This window comes from Dermacentor variabilis, chromosome 7, assembly GCF_050947875.1.
Source record: "Dermacentor variabilis isolate Ectoservices chromosome 7, ASM5094787v1, whole genome shotgun sequence".
NCBI classification, from domain to species: Eukaryota; Metazoa; Arthropoda; class Arachnida; order Ixodida; family Ixodidae; genus Dermacentor; species Dermacentor variabilis.
Genome location: NC_134574.1, coordinates 154,143,775 through 154,161,823, shown reverse-complemented (window position 1 = coordinate 154,161,823; position 18,049 = coordinate 154,143,775). Strand labels below are relative to the sequence as shown.

At 48.6% G+C, this 18,049-nt stretch overlaps 1 protein-coding gene and 1 pseudogene across 1 annotated transcript in view; both read left to right on the top strand.

Annotated features, from left to right (window-relative positions):
* Trim9 (E3 ubiquitin-protein ligase Trim9) overlaps positions 1-18,049 on the top strand; it is a 259,700-nt gene that overhangs the window by 214,594 nt on the left and 27,057 nt on the right. The window contains exons 3-4 of the mRNA XM_075699731.1: positions 14,859-15,092; positions 17,506-17,662. Of these exons, the coding sequence (XP_075555846.1) occupies positions 14,859-15,092; positions 17,506-17,662 (391 nt within the window). The remainder of the gene's footprint in view (positions 1-14,858; positions 15,093-17,505; positions 17,663-18,049) is intronic.
* On the top strand, positions 8,277-8,458 carry LOC142589156 (U2 spliceosomal RNA; annotated as a pseudogene).

The following is an 18,049-nucleotide window of genomic DNA, read 5'->3' as shown; positions in this document are numbered from 1 at the left end:
TTGAAGCACTGTGGATGACTATTTCGCCTTGGTGCGTGCACCTTTCTCCAACTTGCCAAGCTTCCAAAGTACACTTTTTGTCTTCTATAACATCTGTCGGAGAGAATATTTGTTCTTTTTCTCGACGTTGAAAAGGCCTCGGCAGCGATGTCGGGCTGCTCCCGTTTTTCTTTTTTCTTTTAGCCTTGCTGCGATAAAAATTACATAAGCGAATTGAAATAGGGAAATTTTCGCAAGCGAATACCGCCGATTACGGAGGGGGCAGCGGCAATATGCCTTGCTTTCTCAACTGGCTACTGCGGCCGGGAAACATCGCCGGAGCGAGATCTTCCTTTTGCTAGCTCACTTTCTGCCTCTTATTCGAAAATGTAAAAAAAAATAAGAAAAAGGAAACTCTAGACGGCCATTGCTTCCGGAACGGTCGCATTCTGATGGCTAGAGGGAGGCTTCACCGGAAGCAACATCAGTCGGGGCGTACTCACACCTTCGAAGGCATGACCTGCGCGCAGAGAGGTTATCGCAAAGGATAAAGGAGATCACGTCCATCTTCTTCTTCTTCGTGTCTCTGTAATGAACCTGTTCTGAATCTTACGGAAATCACTGCTATAGTACTTAAGACAGAACGGACGGGAGGAAACGACAGGCCTGCCGACTCTCGGCCAGATATATACTTAGGAATGCGGAAATAAAGAGAAAAGATGGACGAGCTATCTGGGCACTTGGAATATATATGAAATATATATGGTGGTTTGATGTGGGGCTTCTATCGAGTTGGCGCAGACAGGGACGAGTTATAGAAAAAAAAGTGGGGGCTGGCTGTCTTGCACCTGAATCTTTACGGAAAGCTCGGCTTTGGCAACCTCTGTTCGCTAATTGTATATCCCCTAATTCAGTTACGTGTGTCAGCGTTTGTGTTTGCGCCATTTCTGCCCGTTATTGACGCGGAAAAAAAAATTCGCTGACGATTACGATACTCCCTTGTGCGAAATTGTCTTTTCATATGTTCTCTATATGTCTTTTCATTTCGCCATATATTAGGTGGCGCGGACAATCTCTCTCTCTCGTGTGGCTTGTTGTAAGCGGCGCCACTGCCTCGCTAATCTGGAGAGATCGCGAGAGCCAGCCCGTGGGTGACGCGTGGGCGCGATTCACAGCAGCAGCAGCCGCCGCCGACAGAGCTCGCCAACTACGCGCGCGCTACTCTGGCGCCACCTCGTAGTCATCGTCGCCGCGCTACGCTTGTCTTCTCACCCCTCTCGCGGTACCCTCCTCCTCCGCTTGCCTCCTCGCCACTTTCATCTCCCGCTGCGCTTTGGCGTTCGCATTTTCATCTTTCGCTGTCCTCGTTCGCTCTGTTTTAACCAGCCGACGCTCGCCGGAGGAACGGCTGCCTAAAAGAGCTGCGCTTTTAAAAAACAAAAGAAAGAAAGATCGCCGACATGAAGCTGTAGGTATACCGACTCAGCATTGTCATTTTGGGCGTGTTGGTAAACTGAAAGCATATTTAGCGCCAGCAAACAAAGACGGAAGGGAGACGACACTTGTTGAAGTTAGCGCATTGTGGTGTCGTCTCCCTTCCGTCCTTGTTTGCTGGCGCTAAATATGCTTTCAGTATACCGACTCGTGTACACATTGTTTGTGTTTTTCCGGTGGCCGCTTTTCACCGGCTAACGACGTTACAAAGTTGTCGCGTCTTATCGCCGATCGTCCCATAGCGACAGAACCTTGCCTGTGATCACATTCCGTGCGCGAACGTGCGGTGAGATGCATAAACAGCCGACGCGTTTGAGCCGTGGAACCAAATTTCGGCGATGGACGCCCGTGCTCGCCGTTATCGTTGTGTTTGAGTGTAACTTGTTCTTGTGGACGTAAGTTCGACCCAATGACGCGTTAGTTTCGTGCCTCTCAGTTGGGTGCCGCTGTCTGATTCTTGACCGTCGCACTACAACGTGGCAGTACCAAAATACTATATAGGTTGAACCATAGTTTCGTACAACTAACTATATAGGGGAACTGTGGCGCTAGTGCCTTTGGGAACTGCAAGCAAGACAGTTCGGCTAGCATGGAAATCATGGGTGGGTAGCATGGATTTGCGTAAAGTTCGTCCTTCTGGCTTTAAATGGTTTCGTGACTTTGCAGGGTGAACATAATTAAGTGAACATTATTAAAATTGTACGACGGCAGGATTCGAACACAGCACCTCTAGCACAGAGGCCCCATATTGAAACCATTACGCCACGGACCCATCGACAAGCGGAGCCACTGCAATTAGCAGCGATTATGCGTGCTTGCAGAGTCTTATTACCCTCTGCATTAAAAAAGAAAGTGTAAATTGCTTTGAAACTTAGGCCAATTTTGGCCCAGATAAAGCGTAATAAACGAAGCCAGAAGAACATCTGGAGCCCCAAGCACGAAGATCAGACAAATTCTTGTGCTGCCCATCATTCCTATGGTGGCTTAACGATCTTGGCGCCGGATTTCCCTCTAGTGATTGTAGTTGGAAACTCTATGGGTTGAACCCTCTTGTCGACTTACTATGTGCGCCTCAATTTCACTTCATTGTGCTGATTGTCGCTGCATACCACCAACTTTGCTCAAGGCGCTAGCCAGATTTGACGGGATTCTCGACATGCCGTGTTCCGTCGGCAATGGTGAAAGGAATACCTACTTTTTTTTCCTACCTTCTAAGGCCTGCTGTCAGTAATCAACTTGCGCGCGTGCTTGGAGCAGGGGATCGATTCAATTGCTTTTATGAGAAAAACGCAACATGACTGGCTTTACGCCGAATGAGTATTTGATTACTCTATAGTTATGAGGACTGGCCAGAATATCCACAAAATATTATCCGACCACATTGGCTTTCTTTGAATGCAATCTGCCACAACTTTTATTTAAGTGTAGTATGTATATAACTTGGTGAAAGTTACATAAACAGGGATAAGTACCTCAAGAAAGCTGGCCTACGTTTCAAAAGGTGAACCTATTTTTGTCAACTATTATTTGCCTTTGACAAAGATACGTCCATCTATCGAAACGTAGGCCAGCTTTTCTGAGGCACTTTATCTCTCTGTATGTAACTTTTATACTAGAGTGTGCTACTCCATCTGTCGGCCCCCTTCTTGATTTTGTTTAACTTGTTAAGTGTGTTATGCATTGAATGACTTATTACTGATGAACAAATTGTTTGCTCTCGCCCCTCCTTCTTTTCCCATGTGTTATGTCCTATACAGAACCCTTCGGGAAAATAAATAAATACTGGAAGAGTATGATGAAGCGTTGGTGCAGTTATTAAGAGCCCGTCAAAAGTTATGACTTACGCGGCTATCTTAGCATCGCTTATATATTCTTCATTATATTCTACAGCTGTTGTCGGGCTCGGTCTAAAACATAAGCTTCCGTTCAGTTGCTTAGCTAGGTATAATTTGATTTTCGATTAGCACTTTTGATATCGCAATCGCGCAGGCCCCAACTACGGTGACTCGCAATTTGTAGGCTTCTCTCCTATATCGACCCCGTCCGGGTAACTCGATTGTTCTCGAATCTTCCGTCAGAACCAATTAACGGCCGTTTACGGTGGCCCAGCGTTTGGCGTCTCCGAACGCTTTTTTATCTTATATAGCGCTGCTGTTCTGCCGGGAAATTGCCCTCTCGTTTTCGCGACGAGATGGGTTTCGGGGCGCTTTAAAATGATGGCATCTTGTTGGCGCCCTGTTTACAAACCATGACTATGACTCGATTTCGAAAGAGAAGAGCCAAATATGAAATTTTTTGTTTACGAGGGATGTTTAATCGGAAATGGTTTCTTCAGGTGGGTTAAGTGGGGAAAGACGGCAAATCTCATTAACAGTTCCGTTGTGTGTTGATTAAAAGCAGCTTAACAATTAAGGCCAATCCGCAGGCTGTACGGCAAGCGGTCGTGTGCTTCGGATATTGAGGCTTCAGGAACTTTTTGTGGTTTTGAAAAGCAGTCCTTTGCGGGTGCTGGAGATATATCAACGCTTCACGGAAGCTAGCCCGTCGTGTCTGTCTTACAACGTGAAAGAGCTGGGGTGCCACGTATAACCCACCAATTACACTGTAAGAGCCGATCCATGTACAGTTTGTGGCACCCCCCCCCTCTTCCTTTCCTTTTAAGAGTGCCCGTTTAAAAGGTGCGATTTATCAGTGTTCCGCGGCTATGACAGTCGACTGTCGAAATGATAAAAGGCTATCGTTTGTGATACCACTGCCTGTGTTAGCATAATTCGTACAGTGCATAAATGAGCCTTACCATCCGTATTCAGCAATACGGATACCTTAACTTCAAGCATGCGCTTCTTAACTGGAAGCCCATGCTTGACTCTGATCTAGTTGACAATTGGCGTACGTGGGCCCAAAACGCTCATTGTGTTTCCGTCGGCGAGTTAACGGGCCCGGCGTGGTTTTCGCCAAGTCAAGCATCGGACTTCGAGTTAAGGCGCAAATATGAATGCAGGGGTATAGTGTCAAAGGTGATTTTACTGTAATGCCACCGCGCCTGCTTGGATAATGTTTCAATTGACGCAACAGATAGTGTACTTGCTCACCGCTGAATTGCGTACTAAAATGTATAAAATGAGTGTTTCACTAGAACGCGAGTGTTGAGTTTTTCTTGAGTTTTTGAAGAGTTTTCCCATTGCTCTTCTTGTGCGTCTTGTCGATACGTTTGAGTTGATCTTAGTTAAATTGAGCGAAAGTTCGTATAGATGATTGGCAGTTTCTTATTCTCTTTATTTCTTTCTTCTTTTTTTTATACAACGCGGTGATCAACTTTAATCCGTTGCTTGTGTGCCCGAAATATTTGAGCCGGAGATTGAGTCAACGATTTTCTCATCTTTTTGTCTCTGTATTCATTTTGTGCGAAACGAGTATGACTACGGGAAAGCTTGAAAAACAGCTCATTAAAAATATCTCGTAGTTGCGTATACGTGTGCGTAACTCTGAGGTACATGTCTTACATACGTGCTCCATCTCTGCATTCAAATAAAATCCTCCCTCCCTCTTTCACGCTCTCTGTCGTTTTTTTTTCTTTGTTTTCTGATGACGTCGCTTTCTGAGGCAGCGGATATCTTTTCTCAGGTCTCACGTTAACTTTTGCAGCAGACTGCACTCTGCAGTATTTCTTGCAAACATTGGTAACACTTTCACTCTTCCCGTCTCGTCGGTTCCGGTGATCGCATTCGGCGATACTCGAAATCGTTCTTGACAACCCCAGCTATGACGTTTAAAAAAGAGAGAGAAAAAAATGTTCGAGCGCGGACACGAAAACACGCGTTCGTGGTTTTGCCATTCCATGCCCGTCGCCATACATACATACATCCCCGTGGAACCGAGGACCGTTGTTTTCTGCCCGTTCTTCTCATATTCGCGCAGCGCACACCTCTCGGCAATGACCCGCCGACGACAAAGCGAGGGTGGGGGTGGCGGAGGAGGGGGGGGGGGCTGAGCAAATCGACTGGCATTCCAAGGTCCCCGTTCTCCACCGCGCGGCGTTTTTTTTTTTTTTTTTTGCGCCAAGCCGAGCCGAGCCGCGGACAACTTTGCGCGCGCCGGCACATTCCGGCGTGTCCTTCCCCCTCCCTCCTCTTCGCCTCCCACAACGTGTCGGCAGTGCTGGGCGCCGCATTCCGCGAGCACACGGCTTCACCTCCGAGCGGCGCAGCAGCAGTTGGCGCTGGGGATCGGCTTGATGGCTCCAGGCATCTCTCCACTCACTCCCTCCAGTATGTAGAGCGGCGAAAACGGGCATCGGCGAAGAAGGACACGCGCTTCGTAGAGAGCGCTCGATTCCGTGCGCGTGCAGGGAGTGCCCGTCTCCCTCCGTTGTGCCCTGCGCTGGCACCGAGTGCAGCAGTGTGTGTGTCTCCTGGACGAAGACGCCGCTGCCGCCCTAATACGTTTAGTCTGTGTCGCGTGCTTCCTTCGATCCTGCGAGGAGCTGCGCTGCACGCGTGGTCGTCGAGCTCTACACGGGACCGCGGCACGTATCGTCGTGCTGCAGAACGAAACGCGAATGCACGCGGTGCGTTGATCCAGCGACGAGAGATGTAGCTTTAGAACGCGCGTTAAAGAGATTATTTCTGGAGAGGTTTTGCCTAGCCCGCTACAGCTACTCCGCATGAGTGTGACGAAGAATGAAATGCGGTCGAACCCCGTTAAAACGAAACAATGGATATAACGAAGTAAGTGAAATTCCTCTTGAAGCTCTCACAGTGCAATACCTGCAATAATGGATATAACGAAGTAATCGATGTAACGAAGTACTCATGGCTTCCCCTTCAGCTTCGTTATGACGAGGTTTTACTGCGCGCACAGTGCACCGTTACATGAACGCAACATACACAAAACACAGTACAGTAGGCCGGCAACAAAGCATCGCATTGAGGCCAGGGTTCTCTAAGGAAGGTTAAGCGTGCCTTCGTTGCAGGATACGCACGCGCAGCGTCAGGCCACGGGCCAAAAACATGGCGTATATCTGAAGGCACGTAAAAGTATCTGGTGAATATTCAGTGTGGACATTATGACTGTCCTCTCTAATGCAAGTAGCCCGCAAGAGCAGATTAAGTGGACTGTGTCTTTCCGTAGGCATGCACTAGGCAATATATATGCTATGGGGACACGAGTCATGGGCCAGCAGCTTTCTTGCACGAAACCACGGCACGTGGGTGTTGTGGTTCGCACACTGTCAGTGTCACTTGAAGGCAGTCGCGGGCACTCGAACGAGGAGAGAAGAGGGAGATAGAGAGAAATAAAAGAGAGGAAAGGCAGGGAGATTAACCAGACGTGCGTCTGGTTTGTTACCCTGCGCTAGGGGAAGGGGAGTGGGGACGAAGGAAGGGTGAGAGGAGATAGAGAGAGCACAGTTTCGCGCTCTAGAAGTGCAATCAAACTGGGGCGTATACGTGTCTCATTTGTGAGAATTGTCGGACTGGCACAAAGTGTTCCAGTGTGACTTGCCGCGGCAAACAGACGCAGTTGGACCGTGTGTATACCCTGTATACTCATCGATCTCCGGTTTGAGAGGTTTACTTCAGGTGAACGTGACGATAAAAACAGGGACACGTTTCTCCCTCTCCTTTCCCTATAGACCCGGAAAGAAACTTGCTTCCGCGTATCAGTGAAAGTGCCTGCTCCGTGCACCCCAGGAGGCTGGGGCTTTGATCTCTCCACGGGAACTTCGATGTCTGATGATCGTCGTGAAATATTGGTGGCGGGCAGTTAAGTCTATGTGGTAGCGGATATAGAAGGCCGAGCCTGGTGTAGTTGAGCGTCGGTATATAGCCGTACGCGTGTGTCCTGCGTTCCGTTTCCTTTCTCGGATGTGTGTGGGGCGGGCGAGCGGCGGCGGCCATGACGGAAGTGCGATGAATTTTTGAGGAGCGAACGCTCCCCCTCGCCACGCGCCGTCCCGCCGCAGCGGCATCATGCTCTGGGAGGGAGAATTGCCGGGTCACAGACCCCGCGGTCACCGTTCGCGGCCGTCGCAGCGGGAAATTTGGGAAGGTTAAGGGGGAATTAGGAATGAACAGCGCCAACTAAGATGATCGCGAGAGGGAGAACGACACAGGACAAGCGCCTAATTCCGTGTTCCTAATTCTGTGTTCCTTGCTAATTCAAGTATGCACCATCTAGCCCAAATGAATGTCGTTCTGAACCATGTTAAGGGGGAAAACGGGCGCCTTCACCACCGTTGCCGATTAGCGGGAGGAAATGCGCGCGCGTTATACGCGTGCGGTTGATCTTTTTGTAGAATGTCTCCCGCCTTGTGCAAGCTAACTGTGGCCTTCGAGTGGTCACTTTACGTACGGATCTTCGAGGCCAAACTGCACGTACGATAATTGCGGGCACGCGCGAAAGCTCGCGCCCGCGCGCATGCGCAGATGGTGCAGGACAGATCGTACGCGCCGACGCACGGACTGAGCACAGATACCTCCTCCGGATAGGCAAATATCGGTACTCTCGCTGCCTCACATAAGATAATGAGCCATTTCCACTCTGTGAAGGTGGATGACCAAGCGAAGCTTCTGTTTAGCACAGGACGCAGAGGTGACACAGAGTTTTGAATAAAAGTAGGAATTTGTTTGCCGTGTTTTTTATATACATTCGCGTGGACGACGGGGCCGCCTCCCTGAGGAGCCGGAGGTTATTAGACACGCGTGATGTTTCGGCGGGACTGCATCCACGGGAGAGCGGGAGGGAAGGAAAGTAGATACGCGAGCGCTTGGAACGCCGACAAAGAAAGGACGCTGCGAACGTAGACATGGGTGACGCGGATCAAAGTGTAGTATCTGTTCTTATAAGCATAATATCTGATACGGGTTCTAGTTGGACCTAATATATTAAACTTATTTTTGTAAGTTGGCGGAGTGCTTGAAGCCTGCTTTACCTCCGCTGCGGGTCGGCCAGATGTTGCACTATCTTCGAGATCGGTTCGCAGTTTTTGCACACGCACAAAAAAAAAAAAGAAAAATTCGCGGAAGCCCAGCCATAAGCAGCTTCGCTGTAAAGTGCGAGACGACGTCTGCCAAGGCGAAAATAGTGAGCCAACTGGGCGTGCGCCGGCGCGCGTCTTGTAGCTTCCAAGCGCCGTTAGAGAGTTTCAGATTAGGGGACGCAAGCGGCTTGCGTACGCAAGAACTAGAGGCGACGGTACTGCGCATGCGCAGTACCGTCGCCCCTAGTTCTTGCGTACACAAGCCGCTTGCGTCCCCTAATCTAAAGCTCTCTATTATTCGCGAGGCGCGGCAAACGCAAGGCGCTTAGGGAACTTTCGCGCGCCGGCAAGCGGACGTGTAGTTTGGCCTTTACGCGGAGCAAGCGACTCCTCAATCTTATCTGCCAAATGTGGGACGAAATAGGGAGGAGAAAGCCTGAAACGGCTATGGGCCAGTAACGTCAGTGCCGACAAGTAGGGGTCGGGTGGCAATTAACCTTTTCGTCGCTTCGCCTCCGATAAAAAAATCGGCATGCATCGTTTAAGAGCTCTGCGTGCAGATAAGTCATTATTCACACGGCTGTAAACTTATTTTCTACAAGTATTGTTTTGCGTTGCTTGACTGTCTAGCTGTAACCGTGACGACATGCCAATATTGTATATATAACTAAAGGAACTCAGAGCATGCCTTCCTAGCGTCTTTATCTCAGCCTCCTCCCTTTGTGATCAAGAAAGGTTCTAATAACAAAGAAATCAACTACGTAAATCCTATATCCCTACGTCTTCCGTCTTACGAAATCGTAAGACGACGTAATTACTGAATAGATGTTCGGTGCGAACAGACGAGACGATTTGCTCTCTCTGTCTTTCACTATCTATGGCCCTGCTAGAGACCCTTCTGAGACCAGTGGCGTAGCCAGAGAAATGGCTGGAGGGGGGGGGGGCACGCCGCTCACGTGCCACTCCCCCCCCCCTCCCTATCCCCATCAGGAAATTTCTGTGTACCAACATGCCGATCGGCCAACCCCCTTCAGGCCAACCTCTTGTCGTCCCGGGGCAAATGGGTGCCCCCCACCTCCGAAAACAATTCCTGGCTACGCCACTCTGAGACGACATACCTGTAAGTGGCAGTAGTTGCTGCTAGACTGGTTAATGCATGTCTAACAATAATGAATTTAAGGCAGAAGACACGATCGCAAAAAAAAAGGCAGGACAACGATCACAGGGAACGCTCGTCCTGTCTTTATGTTCTCCCCTCTCTGTGATCGTGTCTTTCTTCTTTCCTTTTTTGCCCTAAATTCGTTATTGTACGACATAAGTGATCAGGTACGCTAAGTTATTCTTGGGCCGGGTTGTCTGCAAATACCAATGCTATATAGCTGCGTGTGCGATTATCTTTACACAACAGAGCCTTGTATGCTTGTGACCGCGTAGGAAGCGCCAACGATATTTGCTCGCAAATCTTCAGCTTGGCTGCTATTCTTTCCTCGCACTAATTCTTCATTTATACCCTCGGCAGTACATAGTGTAGAACTCGAAATCGAAAAGATTTCTCAGTCGGCGCCTTGCGATGCATGTTTGCCCCGCGCATCTTTCTCCGATTTTATAATAGCGGGACGTAAAATGAACAAAAAAAGAAAGGGTTGCGTGCATTTCTCGCTATTAGAACTCTTCTTTTGTTGCGTTGCACATTCCTCTACGTGAGCGTCCGTTGCTTCCCGAGCAACTGTTCCTAGTGTATTCTCCCGTATATGTCCCCCCCCCACACACACACTGAGCCGTTTCTTGCGGCCTTTCCCTAAGTTCTCCCCCGACGTTTTCCCTAATTTCTTCCCCGATCGCCTCCGGTCATTCTTCCTCGACCGCTCCTTATACGCGCCACGTGGCATCCTAAATAAAGCAGCCGCGCTCCATTCGCCCCCCTCCGCCTTAGTTTTGTTTTCTTTTTCTTCGCCGCGGCCATTTCCGTCTCGTCGTCCGTATTCATTCGTGTCGTTTACGCGCGCGGGAGAGGCGTTCGCTGTCCCTCCCTTTTGTCATCCCCTCCCCTTCAACGTATCCCCCATCCCGGGAGTGTCGTCAGCAGCGACGACGTGCGGCCCCTCATTTCTCCCCATTTCCCTGAACCAGCGCGGTGCATGATGCGCCCTCCCCGCACACACAGTCTTCGCACCGTGCAGCGTGGTTGAGGCCACAGCTGGCGCCGGCTGATCGGGGGACCGTTGAATTAGTAAAGCCGCACTGGCGCAAGTACGGTAGGCGATTGGTCGTCGTCGTCGCCTTCTCGTCCGTAATGCCGTTTGCCGATGACGTGATCGTTGCAATTGTACCGAGGCCTGGACTATGGTCGGTACATAATTGCAGTAGGCGCAATGTCGCGAAATAAAGAAAGAAGATGAGGGCACGTAGACGCGCAAAACGGTACACAGCAAGCGATTGTGGTGTACAGTTCGTGCGTCTTCCTGTCATCCTCGTGTGGTCTCCTTCTTTTTTTTTCTCTCGTCATCGTGATTGACGTGATTGGTCGGCGTATGCAAGGACGGTAGCCGATCGGGGATTCCGTCGTTCAGAGGCTCTTTCTTTGGATTAGCCGGCAGCAAGCTTGCGCTACACTGCAGCGCGGCTCCACCGAGGGCACGCGCGCGCGCAGTGTCCCCAGCGCCACGGGTGTTGAGGGAAAGGGGGAATGCAGGAGGAGGAGGAGGCTGGCGTGGCAGCGCGCGCGTTTTCGCGCGCTTTAATGACCCGCGAGGCCAGCGCCCCCCCCCCCCCCCCCCCCCCGCGCGCGGTGTTAATAACAATCGCCGCGCCGCGTGAGCTCGAGCCAGGGGGTTGGGTCGTGGGACCAGATGGACAAGCGAGAGAGCGTGCCTTCGTCTTCAGCGGCCCCCGCTGCTCATTAGGAGACTGGCACGTCTAATGTGCGCCGCCTGTTTCCTACCCCCCTCCCCCCCCCCCCTCCCTAAGCGCGGTCGATGCATGCGATTCTGTTTCACTCGTGTCTCCTCCTGGCGTCGTGCTCTCTCTTGGCGCGAATTGTAACTAAGACGACGTCCGACTGCACTTTTCTAGGGGGAAAAAATAAAAAAGGCTAACACGAAGGCGCACTTACTGTTTTGCCCTGAGCGTTGGTAATGAGCGTCCTCCCCCGGTTGTACGGCGACGGTCGTCATACGTAAAAGCAACCATTGACACTTTTCGGACACTTGGCTAATGGTGTCGCTGCATTCTTTCTTCGACACGTGCTGGTTCCTTTCTTTCTTTTCTTTTACGTTTTTCGTGGTCATTTGTCGCACCACCTTCGCTGTTTTATTATCGGCGCGATTTCTCTCGTTATGTGATGTCGCTGTTTCCACTTGATAGGCTACACTAATAGGCACACGGCGATGCGTGCTTCCCTTTCCAAAGTCATTCTTTCCCGTATCGGCGCTGCAGGAAGTTACACGGGCGATTTTCACTTGATGCACATTCCATACCGAATACTAACAATCGCCTAAAACACTGTTCGATTGGCATAATTCTTTTTCGCTACGATAGTCACCTTAACGCCTTTCTCCTTTTCTCCGACGTGATACCTACGTTTATGGGACCACAGGTTGTGTTCGCCTGTTCCTCAACAACGTATGTCGAACGTTTTTTTCTGCCCTAGTTATTGCGTCTCTTCAATGTGTGAACACTTCATTTGTGGAGACAGATTTTTGTTTCCGTTCTTTTTGTATTGCGTTATTTTCTTAAAAGCTCATTTCACCTGGTGAGCTTCAAGTAAAAACTGCGAAATGCAGCGCGAACAAAGGCAGACACACAAACGACAGTTATTTCGACGATGTTCACCGGGTTAGTTTGCGACTCGCTCCTATGTGTTGCTTTCACTGCATTGCGTAGGTGCCTTGCGCTTCGGTTGCAAAGCTTGTGCTTTGTCCAGAGTTCAAGAACAGGATGTTTTGTTACTGAATTCAAATTTCAAGTTTACTGACCGGACCTTCTTTACGCGGGAAAAATGGGAGTGACATCCTTAGCGTAATTTATTGATTACTTTCTCATAGACGTTTTTTGGCACACATATATTCGTGTTCCTGGCGGCGAATGACGTTAATTAGAAACGCGCCGTTTCTAGGGTGTATTTACATGCCACATCGAACCGAAGCTATTATGGACCTGGTTAATGATGTCGCACCCAGCAGTTTTTATAGAACGTTTCCTCATTTATTACTATTAAGCTCTGCATCACCCTGTTTCACCCACCAAATATCTCACCCTGCACTTCCACCAATTGATAGTACACGTTTAAGGTTAGATGCGCTCGGCGCTTTATGTGAATGCACAGAAAGAGACAGCGGCCGAGCGGAGAGAGCGCGAGCACCACCAACAACCGTCTTCTTCCTCTTTGTCTTCTGCTGGCGCCCGCATTTCTCGTTACTGTGTAGGAAGCACTAGATGTCCTTGCCAGGAATAGGGCGCCAACCATGCCGGCCGGAAGTCGTCATCAACCAATAGAAGATGAAGACATCCGGCCTGACCGCTGAATTACTCTTTCTAGAGCAATAAAGTTTACTTCCTCCTCCTCCACCTCGCCACTTACTGTATATATATGTATATATATATATATATATATATATATATATATATATATATATATATATATATATATATATATATATATATATATATATATATATATATATATATAAAGTGCACACAAATTCTTATCGCCTAAGCTGTATGCTGTTAAAAATATTTCAGTAGGAGTGTATTGCTCCTGATGTTGTTGTTTCGTCTTTTTTTATTATTTCGCCTCTTTCTTTCCTTTTTTTGTCCCCCTTCATTTCATTTCTCGGTTAGGTTTCTACGGCGAAGCTTGCCATGTCATACCCAGCCATTCTCGAGTCAGTCATCGCGAAGGCGCGTGTTGAATTTGCGAACGCCAATGCCTGTGGGTAGCTGCGATCCGTTGCACGGCGGTGGAATTCCAGGAACGTTTTCGACGCTGGCATTTTAAGCGAAACGCTTGGGCTCTCGCACTCGGTATGCGGTTATTTCTCGTCACAACGGCTCCGATATATTGGCACGTTCATTACGCCAGGAAAGTGAAACGTTTTACGTTTATTCGCGAACATTCGGCGTAGGTTCCTGCGCATTCCGATGTCCGAGGACGAGAAGCGTGGTTACCTTGTCGCGAACGTGTAAGCGACCACGCAGAGAGAGTGAAGAGAAAAGATTTGGGGTTAGGAGAGACATGGCTACGTAAAGTGGGCGTTCCCTAGCTCTCATCCCTCGCCCGCTCTTGGGACACAGCGCGATGGAGGAGTCAAAGAAAGGCTTGCCTCTTACAAAATTTATTTAGACAGTCTATAGAAAGCCCATTGTCATTATTCTATATTATTGATAGACTGTCTATAAACAAAATCTACGGACTTTTACAGGCAAATTCTAGACACTGTGTATAGGCTTGTATATGGACTTAATTACGTCCTTGTGACTTTTCATGTAGCATTGTCGGTAGAATGTCTACAGGTAAGTTCTATAGACGGTCTAATGACTTACTGTCTTACAATTTTTTATCGACTATCATCAGTTGAATATATATATGCAGGTGTCTATGGTTAGAAAGTTATGCGGGCGCATTTTCTGTCACGCGCGCTGCATGAACTGTGTACTCAATAATGACGTCATGTCACCCCATATTGTTTCTGTTTCAGAGCACGTGTGTTCTCATGCGTTATACTTTTTATGTGTTATACTCTTCATGGACATCATCTCACACTTTTTCTTGGCTATTATTTATTTCCCGAACCTCCGTAGACAAACCCTACAGAATGCTTTGCGGACGGTCTATAGACTGTCTAAATCCATTTATTTCTGCGATTGGCGCGTCCTTAGTTGCACTCTCCCAAATGAACGATATGTGCGACTCCCTTTAATTGTGATATCATAAGAAGCCAACAAACACTGACACCAAGGACAACATAAGGGAAAAAACTTGTACTTACTAATTGAATTAAAGGAAATGATAAATTAATGGCAGTGAAAGGGGGTGAGAAAACAACTTGCCGCAGGTGGGGAACGATACCACGTCTGCGCATTACGCGTGCGATGCTCTAACCAATTGAGCTACGGCGGCGCCATTTCCCCATCCTCTTTCTTGGGTATCTATGTTTCCTCGTGGAACCCTGGGAGTGTTAGCCAGCGCCACCGCCCCCAGACGTTGGCGGCGGATGTGGAACATCCTTTTCTGCCGCAGGCGTCGCGAGAACGTGATCTTTTTGGGTGAAGGCAACCGGTCAGTAAACCCGCACATGCTACCTGAAGGCATCAATGTTGCCGGGTTCGAGACCCTCGTTACGTAATAAACGATTCGGGGCCCCTCAGTTAACCCCCCTTTCTTCCCCTCTTGTAATCGCGGCTGCAGGAGAACTGCCTGGCGTTCGAGGCCCAGATCTCGGCGCAGTGCGACGCCCTGGCCGAGGCCCTGGAGGCCCGCCGCCGCGAGCTGCTGGCGTTCGCGCGGCGCGAGCGCGAGGCCAAGCTCAAGGCGCTCAAGGGCCAGCTGGCCAACTGCACGGTGACGCTGCAGAGGACCACCGCGCTGCTGCAGTTCTGCATCGAGGCACTCAAGGAGACCGACCACGCGGCGTTCCTACAGGCGAGTGCATGGCATGCATATATATATATATATATATATATATATATATATATATATATATATATATATATATATATATAACACCTTACAGGCCCTATGGGGCCATTGTGTAAGGGGGGCTACAAAATCAAGGGGGAAAAAAGAGTAAACAGCCTTCTAAAGTGTAATACAAAAGATGCGCCGCAATGCAGCGCTCATCAACATTACTGCCAAAAACATGTAAAAGGAACAACTGAAGTAATGAAAGGCCATAAAGGTACACTTACGGAAATAACACGAGTAAAACTTAACGTAAGGTACTAATACTAGAAAGTAAAATACACGAAAAATGAACATATCAGGGAGTACAATTCTTGAAGGTATATTTAGGGAAACAGACGCAAAAAAGCAATAATATATACAGGGCATACACGTGAACACGTGACGCAGCATAATATAGCAATTCATAGGAGCGAGATAGCAATTCATCAATAAAAAGGAATCACAAGAAGTTCGAAGCACATCGCCAAGTGTAAGAAACAAAAGTGATTTGTAAGTGCTATTATAAAAAATGCTATATATATATATATATATATATATATATATATATATATATATATATATATATATACATATATATATATATATATATCCCTGCGTGAACGAGTGAGATACCGTATACTCGTGATGAAATTTGGAGGACGCTTAAGCTTCGCCTTTGAGAGTGGAACGCGACGGCATTCAGAGATCCCTGACTGCTTCTCGCGCTTCCCGGCAACTGCAGCTATTGATGTAACCGTAACGTTTACCGGGAAACGCTGGCGGCTGTGCACGAAGGCGAGCTTTCTGGTAGAAACGCGGCCTCTTGCGTGAGTCCATATCTTGTTATTGTTTCGCACTTTTAACATTTCAGACTGAGAAGACCTGTGCGCTGTCGGCGTTTTTCTTTTTTTTTTTTCATCACATTTGTGCGTAGGCTGCCGTTCTGAAAATTCCGAGGAATAACATTATAAAGAACGAAAAAACGAGGTATAAGCTGCTTTTGTGGTAGACGAGTGGCTTGGTAGGCGGGGTTCGGAATTTGGTTCGAGATTCATTCCGCCGAAGCGACGTCCGACGCTGGACGGCGACGCCGGAATTTATGCGACACGGGGCACTTAACGCTGTCGCGTTAAAATGTGAGCAAGAGAGAGAGAGAGAGAGAGAGAGGCAGAGAAATGTAAGGAAAGGAAACACAGTTAAGTTAACCAGAAAGAATAAAAGGTGAGAAAGTCAGAGAGATGCAAGAAAGGAAATCCGGTTAGGTTAACCAGAGCAGTAATCCGATTTGGTATCCAAATTGGAGAGGCGGGGACGCAGAAATATAAGAAGGAAATGTAGAGCGAGAGAGAGCACAGTCGCTGCGGTTCACAGCACAAGATAGCAGTTAACACTGTATAGTCGGTACTATAGAGTCGCTCGCGCAGGTTCGCTGTCCGTAAGAATTGCAACGCTGCATTCGTAGCACTCCGCTGCGACGGCTTGTGAAGTCGGCATTCCGACACGATTAGGTATTCTAAATGACGAAAGAATAAGGGTAGCCGAGGGGATCGATTTCTCGCTACAACCGTACCAAGCCAACAGACGGGAAATCATAGGGAAAGTTAACTGTCTTTTTAATTGAAATGTAGAAGTCGTAAGTTAAAGAGAAACCAATGTGAACGCACACTATAAACTATATGGCTAGCCCTGGGAGTCGTAGCGAGCGCCGCTCGCAGACATGGCAACGAATCTGTAGCATCCTTTTAACCGCAGGTGTCACACAAGTACGTATAAAGCTTATAGGAGCAGGCAGCTGGCTGCCATGTACCTCATCTCACCAAGGCTGTCAAGATTCGACGCTCTTGCAATGCGGTGATAAGGAAAAATAAGGGGAACCGAGGAGCTACATTCTTCTTAGTTAGTTAGTTAGTTAGTTAGTTAGTTAGTCAGTTAGTTAGTTAGTTAGTTAGTTAGTTAGTTAGTTAGTTAGTTAGTTAGTTAGTTAGTTAGTTAGTTAGTTAGTTAGTTAGTTAGTTAGTTAGTTAGTTAGTTAGTTAGTTGACCGCGGCTCAATTGCACCAGCTTCGCATATATACTGTGGCGGTCGCACAAACACCGATATCTGGAACCGCGAGGTTCTGTGTGTCGATCACTTTCGGAGACATATCGCTCGCAGTGAACGTTGATTGGCCGAACCGAGGGACTGGGCCCACGTCGCTCCCTCGAGGCGTCGTCGCACTGGGTGCCATTGCCACGCAAAAGTATCCCCGAAAAAAAAAAAAATAAGGGATCGTTCTGGAACACGCGCGCCGTTATCGCTCGTTCATTTATTCAACTTGCAGTGCTCTGGCAGCAGGCGCTTGCTGGGCGCACGTTTGCTATACCGCGCCGCCATGGTCCTCGCACCACGCAGATTGGGCCGTGCCTGATCAACCGGGTGGCCAACGTGGACGTGACGTGGCACAAGGACATGGCGCCCACGCCCTGGGCCTCTCCGGACTTCGACCTGACGCTCGACCAACGCTCGGTGCTGGACGCCGTCAACCAACTCACCTTCACGCAGCTGAAACGTGAGTCGTTCTCCCCATCCCCGTGGTGCTTTACTTATACGCGTTTTTCCTTTCATTTTTTACTTTTTGCGCGCAAACAAACAGGAACGAAGTCCTTGCGTTGCTCCTCTTATTCGTCCCTGTTAGTCTGCGCGCAAAAACTTTCTTTTTTTTTTTAATGAATCTGTTCCAACTATAGGCCGACTCGCAGTTGTACCATACGCGGTCTGGAAGAAACGGCTTTGTCAGTTGGCGAGAATTGGTCAGGCGTAACTTCTGTGTGCGTTTTTGGAAATGTCAGGCGAGGAAATGGGTCTGTAGTTGGTAGTATAGTCATTCGTTCCGAACTGCGCTGAGTGAAACTACAATCGCCATCAGCTAACACAAATAGACGCACCGAAGAGGAGG